The sequence below is a fragment of the Macrobrachium rosenbergii genome, chromosome 55 (assembly GCF_040412425.1).
Source record: "Macrobrachium rosenbergii isolate ZJJX-2024 chromosome 55, ASM4041242v1, whole genome shotgun sequence".
NCBI classification, from domain to species: domain Eukaryota; kingdom Metazoa; phylum Arthropoda; class Malacostraca; order Decapoda; family Palaemonidae; genus Macrobrachium; species Macrobrachium rosenbergii.
Window position 1 is genome coordinate 65,131,218 of NC_089795.1, and position 10,000 is coordinate 65,141,217.

A 10,000-nucleotide genomic window follows, 5' to 3' on the forward strand; every position below is an offset into this window, starting at 1 on the left:
ATGCAAGTTCAAAACTGACAAACATACATACATATAAGCCAGTGATTTGAACCTAGTTTTCAATAATCATGGTGGAAATCACAAGGATAGAAATAGAATTCTATGAAAATACAAAACGTTTACAGTAGGGTCGTAAGAATCATTAGTTTTCTTGATGGCTGAATGGAATAGTCACTGCTCTCCACCAATCAAAGATGTAAAGTATGCCTTAGTTTTACCAGACCATTGAGCTGATTAACAGCTCTCCTAGGGCTGGCCCGAAGGATTAGACTTATTTTACGTGGCTAAGAACCAATTGGTTACTTAGCAACGGGACCTACAGCTTATTGTGGAATCCGAACCACATTATAGCGAGAAATGGATTTCTATCACCAGGAATAAATTCCTCTAACTCTTCATTAGCCGGCTGGAGACTCAAACTCGGGCCTAGCGAGTGCTAGCTCGCAACTCTACCGACTCGCCCAACGAAGAGCTTGATCAAAGATTCCAATCCTGGTCAGGGTAGGAGGACTTGTTATATATAATACCATTTGGGTACAAGTTATACTTTAGGTAAAATGCATTCATTATTAATGGGTTATTTGAAAAAATTAATTTCCCTTGAAACAGAGCATATCATTAAGGAAAAAAGCGAGGAAAAGTTCAAAGCTGATAGTTAGCCAATGTCAACTGAGAAGAAAACTTGTTACAAAATACTATAATCGTAATGAAGACTACAGGAAATTAAAATATTTGATAATAAAATCTGCATCCCTATATAGTTATAGTACCAGAAATCAGGGCAAAATGTTTAATACGTTCATTTTATAGCGTATTATGTTGTTTTGACAGAGAAATAACGCCATGTTTAAAAAATGACATTCACCTGGTAACACTTGCGGACACGCTGCCAAGAACAAATACTTGATACATATCAATATCCTCAGTGTTACAAGAAAATATTGACCATTCTCTATTAACAACTTTTGTAACAAACCAACAGTCATCCGATAGCCCATGTTAAATAAATTGCTCTGACTCACTTTAAATATGACAAGAATGACAGACAGGCTAGTATGCTGACTAAAAAGTTCAGTCTCTCACTGAACGACCAAAACACCAGAAAAAAATCTCAGTTCAGTAAAACACAAAATAAATCTACTTTAAGCATAATATTAGTAAATCTTTCCGATAAGTTGAAAAAACGAGGTGTAATAGGTAAAGATTGTTCAAGTAAAAAAAATCAAGGATAAAATCAACAAATCACAACCCTTCTGAAATAAAATACGACAATCTGTAAACATCAACACTGCAAGGAATAGTTAGCAGCCAATGATAAGAATTATATGGAATATAAACTGAATTATTAAAATATATTCTTTTTAACATTTAAGTTTACGGCCTGTCTGCATCAAGCCCCTTGGAATCGTCCTGGGCAACCTACTGCGACATTTTAAACGGAGTTTGCCTTGGTGACGAGTTCAGTGTTAATTGGATGCACGATACTGAGGCCGTAAGTTATATAATTTGAAGCTCCAATTACAGCTTTCAGCAATCCTCGCTGATGAGTAATGTAGTTTAAACATTCAATACTGATCTTCCAAAACTTGAAATAATAAAATACATAATGGAGTTATGTACTGTATACTGCGCAAATTTTTTGCCGCATAAACATACAGTTGTTCTAGTAATGCAATATATTATACGAATGTCATATTTATAACCACAGTCAAATAATATAAAAAAAATGGTCCGATTTTGATTACAGAATGATCCAACCACCGAGACTCTGAAAACTCAGTTTGAAAACACGAAGAGACTGACCAAAGGGTCACGGGTCATGCAGTGGGGAGACACCTCAATCGACGTTCAAGTTGTAGCCACGTTCTTCGGTCCTACCAGTTCGGCACCTAAGAATTACTCCACCATACATACTCAGGTATCTTATTTATAATAATATACCGAGTTTTATAGGAGAAAAACTTGTTGACAAAGCTACTCAGATGCGGTAACCCTAATTGCCTCTAGAAAACATAAATCACTGACCAAATACATAAATGTGGTTACTTAAAATATTAAAAACTTGACTAGTTTAACACAATTCCTCTCCCCAAACATTCATGGTACGTGCAAAAACACCCAAACTATAGAAAAACTCTTGATGGATATTATTGCATTTTCAGGAGACGTCTATACCAGTTCATGAAGTGCCCCTTGTTATGTTGGAACGAGAGCTGAAGTCTGCAACAAATGAGTTTGAAAAGAAAACCAAAGCAAAGGAAATTACTGCTCTCATTCAGGTATGTCTATACATTTTCCAGCAAAACGGATCTTTTAAACAATCATCAATAATAAAAATTAAAATCTAAACTGATTACCTCTTCTCTACAAGCTTTACTTTTCATTTGCTCCATGAAACTTATTCTATTATTAGTTTTTTCTTTACTGATCTTCAGCGACGTGCGTTTGTCCACACAACAATGAAAAACATTGCCCTCGTTGTCACCGGTGACGAGAAGCTCACCGAAGAGATGATGGTCAGGAAGGACACACACATTACCAACTGGAGTTGCTACAACCCAGTTGTTCATGCTTTCAGTGAGAATTGCTTTAATCTTGGTCAGGTAAGACAAAAAATTTCACAGGCAATCCCTTTGTGTCAATTTACAATGATCCATAATTTCATCACATTAAACAAGTATAAACTACTCTGATGCCAAAGAAATTGCTATATACCGTATTTTGCATTCATATTTGTTATTAACGGCCCACTACAATGTGATATGCTCAAGTTTAATAGAATGAAATATGTCTCAAACAAACTCCATCTTTTCAGAGTACTTACGCCCTAACCACTGTTCACACACTGCTCCATCTGTGTGAAGCTGGATATAGCAGAAGTGATATCATCAACAGCATGAATATCGTTTGCACCTTCCTCACTATTGAAAATGCAATCTAATAATTTCATCGAACAAGAATTGAATTCCCTACAAAACCTAACTATTCACATTTAATCTAATACGGTAAAATCACCGCCCTCCCCTTTATATAGCAGATGATTTGTCCCGCAATCCGCAGCGTGAAAAAAGAACTCTCACCTCAAATAGAGTAGGATTAAATACATATCTCCTTAGAAGGAAAAATGTAATAATGCACTACAGTACACCCATAAGCAGAAAATATTTTTTCCCCTTTTCAACAGCTATCACTATTGGGGTATCAGATTTAACAAGAAATACCTATTAAATACAAAGCTTTCATTTATAGCTGGTAGTGTCAATTTTTACTACCTTGACCTCTTTGTAATGATCAACCGACTCACTCTGTTGGCTTCTCGGGGGTCCCACTTTGACCTAATGCTACTCTCACCATACTTTTGACTTTTAAGATGACGTAGCTAAGCCTAATATCCAAGCTTTAGATATGGACATAGGAGCTCCTAAATAAACAAGAAGATGGGACAGAGAAATACAGCAAGTTGCAGTAGAGTAATAGGAAATTTGCTAAATGACCTCTTTGGGTCATAGCAATCGGTTCACCATGCCTAATACCATCCAACAGACTGGATGGCAGTCACCCATGATGGGAGAAAAATGTTAAAAGAATACCAGAATGATCCACGATAACTCAAAAGTCAAAAGGAGATTCACTGCGGCCATCCAAAGTCCAGCCCAACCCCGGTGCGAAGGAACAAGAAGGGCAGGGAGAGAAAAGTTAATTTTGCTCCATTTAAATCTTGTAATAAGATGTCAAGGTCAACCTAATGATGATGACCCCCTTGGCCTCTTGAAATTCTAGATGGCTTAAGGGTTACACATATGAAAAATCACACTTTAGCTGCTCCCTGTGCTAGAAAAGTTGGTAGCTGACCTACTCTACAATTTGTTAATCACTAAATTTTTTTCTTCATCATAAGCTAGGTGTGTAAGCTTTTGTAAAAGTGTCCCAAGTGAGAGTGAATATAGAATGCAATATAACTAAGCACTACTTAATTACTGAACAATAAATGCAAAGCTATTTTTATGATCAGAACGGAGTATTATGACCTAGTTCATCAGTATAACCAAGTTCATTACCTTTATTAGCGATTCTTTACAAGGTTTAGTCAAGTTTACGGCCATGTTCCCACCTTTATTATGTGTTAAAAGTGATTACCATAAGCTTTGAGAGGTTGTGTAAGGAGATTTTCTACAAGTTACAACTTTGGTTAAGGATGATGCAGAATAAACCAAGTATGCAAAGACTTTGAAATATCATACATAGGTTCCCAATCTTATATTAAATTTTCACCAATAATTATGAATGGTAACAAGGTAACTGTCAGAACAGTTATATAAGTATATGAAAAAATAAAGTAATTTTCAATTAAGAACTTGTAAATTTAGCAAGTCATAAAAGCTAAAAACAGAGGCAACATTTAGGTTGAAAGGAGAATGAAGTACTGTTTCTTACGTCATTCGCTTATTTATAAAGAAAAACTGTCCTGAAATCTGTTTTATCAGGTGGTTCACCAATATGCTCCGAGTACCACTGCAAACTCACAAGAAGTTTTTTTTTTAAGTGGAGAAAAGTTTTTTAATCCTTAAAAGTAATCACCCTCAGTTCAATATAAAACCCACAAGGTAAAAATTCCATTTTAGTTACACCATTACTGTCTTTAAATATTTTTAACAAAATATCAGGAAGTAGTTTTTCAAAGTACAATGATTTCCTCTCTACTTGAAGTTTTATGAGAAACAAGGCTCTATCTGGAATGGAATATAGAATTTTGGCCAAAGGCCAAGCGCTGGGACCTATGAGATCATTCAGTGATGAAAGGGATATTGAGAGTATAAAGGTTTTAAAGGTGTAACGGGAAGAAAACCTCGCAGTTGCACTTTGAAACAATTGTTTGGAGAGGGTGGAAAGTTAAAGGAACGAGAGGGGTTGCAGCTAGGGGCCGACGAGTCGCTGTATAAAACGTGAAGTAATGCCTACAGTGCACCGCATGAGGTGCACTGACGGTACTAACCCCCTACGGAGAGGCTCCATCTGGAATCCAAATTTTGGCTATCAGAATACTTGAACTTCTTGAGAAAGCAATTGCCTTCTCACTGTAGACAGAAAGTTTTTATTTCCTTTTCTATTTTTATTGTTACTGAACGAACCAGTGTTTTTTTTTTAAGAATACATTTTCACTTATGACCTAACTTCAAGAGAGCTACGAGATTAACACTGCCAAATGTCAACTCATCCATACAGTCTTACCTCCAACCCACTAAACTAAGCATCTACATTCAATGTTGCATATTTGATGATGGATTCCGGATCAGTAACTGTGGCATCCTCATCATCTTAGTCATCAAACAATACTTGTACACCATGTAACTATAAACGTTAAGAGTTTGAGACCTATGTTGATTTCTAGAGAGACGACGCAACTCTCATTCAAGTTGTTTGCCATTCTTCCTGTGAACTTAACATTAGCTAGCCATATAAGAAACTGTATGTAGATTATAACTGCTTTTCATACTGCGAAATTTTGTACAATGCTTCATTTATACCGTACTGTATTTAAACAAGTCTCATTTAATACTTCAAATAAGTTTGGAGTTAAAAGGCATTTCTATATTTGATAGCAGACACTCCTGGTCTTCTCACTTGGCAGATTGGACAGCCACGTATCATGTGCATATATCTGTTAAGATTTATCTCTAACACCACCTGGGGTGCATATACAGATACTAATGATAGCCTTGGTAAGCAGGCTAGAGTGGAAGTGGTGGACAGGGAGAAAAGGCTGAGAGAAAGGATAGCAAAAAAGGTGAATACTTACATAAACAGTGAAAGAGAATTCATTAATTAGTGGAAAGATCCGACTGTTTAGTAGCTTACCACCATGGACGTTGCATATTTTATTTCAAGAAGAATTAGTGGACTTATTACCGCACGCGTTGATAGCCGTTACCATGGAGACACTAAGACGGGAAAAAGGCCATGGAGGATTCTGACTGGCGGTGAGCCGTCAGAGCGACTCTCCAAAACAATGCTCTCGCTCAAACATACAAACCTATTGTCGAGAATTTTTATTTATTTTCACGTATCCATTGTTTTTTATTACTTTTTGTGTTACACTGAATAGTCAATGGTCTTATTTCTTTTGGTGCTGCACTGAATAGTTAATGTTTCCCCATTCACACTATTGTATTCCTTCATTTGTAATTTTATCTTCATTATAAATATGTTTAATTTATTTTTCACTTCAATTTTTGTTAACAGCTAACGCAGACATTCCCAGTCAACAACAACCAACGGATTCAAGATCGCCCTTATAATAACTCGGTTAATCAACAATAATTCACTAATAAAAAGACAGGTCGCCACCCGATAATGCTCGCACTGATGAATTTCATAATCTTTTGCTTCTATCCTCTTCTACTGAGGCTCAGTACACACACACACACACAGAGAGAGATGAGACAGAGAGAGAGAGAGAGAGAGAGAGAGAGAGAGAGAGAGAGAGAGAGAGTGCACAGCATCTCGATCAGTCACCAAACCGTTCAAGAATTCCCAAATTCCTAGTTCTAATAATACCTACATTTACATCTAATAACGAATGTCAATTCACACCCATTAATAATTATATATATATATATATATATATATATATATATATATATATATATATATATATATATATATATATATATATATGAATTAATTTTTTCCATTATTAATTTATTTAAATTAGAACGATGTAAACTTAAATTACAGATATATTTAAGCATTTTGAGAAGACCACTGAAGTGCTTTACCACAATTTATGGTTTCTTCAGTACAAAAGTATGGTGCTGTAGATGTAAAAGTAGAGTATATTAGGACCAGGAATTTAGAATTTTTAAATGGTTTGGAGACTGATCGCGATGCTGTGGCATTCTCTCTCTCTCTCTCTCTCAATGAAACTGAGCGGTCATTTGGATCACAAAAAAATACAATAAAAAATAAAATTGAACTAATAAGCACACTGACAACATATTTAAAAAGAGCAATTTGGATAGTTGTAAGGCTGAGGGAGTTCCAGACATATTTGATAGCCAGGAGGAATAAATTCTCTTTATCTCAGTTCTTTAAGTATTCCAGGCTCAAGCTTTACTTTTCATTCTTGCACTTAAAAATAAGCTATCCTTACATAAATCAAGTTCATACCAAAGTACAATCTTGAATTTTTCTATGATTATATATATATATATATATATATATATATATATATATATATATATATATATATATATATATATATATATATATGTGTGTGTGTGTGTGTGTGTGTTTGTGTGTATTATATACTGTATAGCGATATATATCAAAAAGGCGTTCACCCGTGTAACAGTGACCTTTAATACTGAATTGTGGAGCTAACCTTCTGCAATATCAGTAACTTCAGATCCCCACAACTTACAACTTCCTGGACATTAAAGCCCTTCTTCTCCCATACCTCTTTCGCTATGGGTTGCTGTAGCAGCACAAGCCCGTGCCTGCACAAGATTTGGTTAATCTCAAACAACAACGAATATCTCTTTCAAGCCATATGTCCAACCCATTCTATGTTTCCCTTTCCGTTCCCCTAACACTTTGTAACTGAATTTTCATCAACTTAACACAGTCCATTCTTTTCTTAAAACCAACTGAAAATACTTGAACTATCCTTTAACTTACGATATAGTTTTACCAGTTTACGTATCTCCACATTCTCCAATCTTTCAATTCCTGGTATGCCCCATTTATAATACTAAGAAAATAGTTCATTCAAAAGCTTCACCTTTATCTTTAATTTTCTTTATTCACGCAGTACATGAATTCCATGAAAGAGTTGGTTTAACAATCCGATCATGCATTATTACCTTAGTTTCCATACACATTCACGTATCCTCCAAATATTCTGCACACACACCTTGCTACCTTTCTTGCTGCACATATTGAGATTCTCTTTTTCTCTTATCCTACCTTCAGCCATTATATTTACACCCAATATTAACAAACAATACTTGACCTTCCTAATTCAATTTACCCTCATAAGGTTATCATATTTACTCTCAAATATGTAATAAAATATATAATATATATATATATATATATATATATATATATATTATATATATATATATATATATATATATACACACACATATATACGTGTGTGTGTATATAGGCTATATATGTGCATGTGTATATATGTATGTAGGTGTGTATGTGCATACACTATACATAAATACATATAATATATAAATGTGTGTAGGTATGTATATAGGTATGCATGCATGTGTATATACATAAATATATATATACGAGGATAAGTCAATAAGTATCCGCACTTTTACTCTAATTGTTTGTGAATAGGCTTTATGGCTTCGTGTGCTATGCGGGTTGTAGATGCTCCACAGCCCTCCTCCCTTGTGGTTGGTTTCAGTGTTACCACTTCAGTGCGCTCTGCGCTGTTGAGAAGTAAGATGGATACCTCTCCATTTTGCAAGAAGAACAACGCTCTGTAATCTGTTTTTGTGGTCTGAGTCTACCTGAGCTGAAAATCCATAGAAGACTTTCAGTACAATGCGCAGGCAATGTTTTTGCCTGGCGTAGTGTTTATGAGTGGATTGAGTAGTGGCTGTGGCTGGGCCATCGCGTTTCTCATCCCTCCACGCTTGTCCGACTTCTTTTTTGAACTGCTCAATCCACTCATAAACACTACGTCGTGGCAAAACATTCCCCCCGTACTGTACTGAAAGTCTTCTGGTTCAGTTCCTGGTACACCTTCAGACCACAAAAACGGATTACAGAGCGTGGTGTGTCCATCTCATTCTCAACAGCGCCCCAGAGAGCGCACTGAAGTGGTAACGCTGAAACCAACCACTATGGGAGGAGGCGGTTTATCTACATCCCGACATAACACACAAAGCCATACAGCCTATTCACAAACAATTAGAATAAAAGTGCGGATACTTGTTGACTTGCCCTCGTACATAAATACATATACATATATATTATATATATATATATATAACATTCTTGCAAGCTACTTAATTTTCCCTTGTGTTTGAACTCTGTGGTATGACAATATATTCAGTTATGGCCACTTTTTCTTTTATTTTCCCTGTAGTAGTATATTAGTCCAATTGACCTCGTGTGAACATGTGTGTGTATGTATGCAATGTATGTATGTATAGGCTGGAAAGTTTGAAACAAAATATATACATTAGGGACCTACATTTACATACACACACACATTCATGCACACACACACACACACATATATCTGGAAGAACGGCTAGGTATCAGTGAGATATCCCATATATCCAGGTGACGCTATATATATATATATTCTTTATATTATTCGGCTAAATTAGTGAATTGGGACAGGGAAAACAAAAGAGCGAATCGCTCAGTAAGTCCGAGCAGTTTCTTTCATGTTATTTCCAGCACATTTTCAATAACACAAAAGGCAGTTAGATACTTTTTTTATTTTAGCTTTTATTCCTACCTTGGATTTAATGAAAATCATATATATATTTGCATATATATATATATATAGATATATATATATATATATCAAATACAAATATCTTGTATAACCCTATACGTATTAACATCTGTCTGATATATACATTATAATCTTGGTCATATAAAAATTAATATATACACATATGACCCTATATATATGTATATATATACATATACATATATATATATATATATATATATATAGCAGTATATATATATATATATATATATATATATATACACACATACGGACACTTTCGTTATCATCTATTTCCATACTTTCAATAAATACGCTGTAAAAACTGGATTTCTTTTTAGATTTCCTGTACTGTCAGTAATATATACATGATATATTACTCATACATATATAAGTATATATACGTATACATATATGTATATATAATTATACACATATATATATACATGTTATATTATATTATATTATATATTAATATATACACATATGTATATATATGTATATATA

The 10,000-nt window shown here is 34.7% G+C and overlaps 1 protein-coding gene across 1 annotated transcript in view; it reads left to right on the forward strand.

Annotated features, from left to right (window-relative positions):
• LOC136835828 (legumain-like) overlaps nucleotides 1-3,248 on the forward strand; it is a 38,019-nt gene extending 34,771 nt beyond the window's left edge. The window contains exons 6-11 of the mRNA XM_067099679.1: nucleotides 1,038-1,197; nucleotides 1,374-1,492; nucleotides 1,748-1,918; nucleotides 2,163-2,279; nucleotides 2,436-2,603; nucleotides 2,816-3,248. Of these exons, the coding sequence (XP_066955780.1) occupies nucleotides 1,038-1,197; nucleotides 1,374-1,492; nucleotides 1,748-1,918; nucleotides 2,163-2,279; nucleotides 2,436-2,603; nucleotides 2,816-2,941 (861 nt within the window). The 3' untranslated portion in view covers nucleotides 2,942-3,248. The remainder of the gene's footprint in view (nucleotides 1-1,037; nucleotides 1,198-1,373; nucleotides 1,493-1,747; nucleotides 1,919-2,162; nucleotides 2,280-2,435; nucleotides 2,604-2,815) is intronic.
• Nucleotides 3,249-10,000: the final 6,752 nt, after the last annotated feature.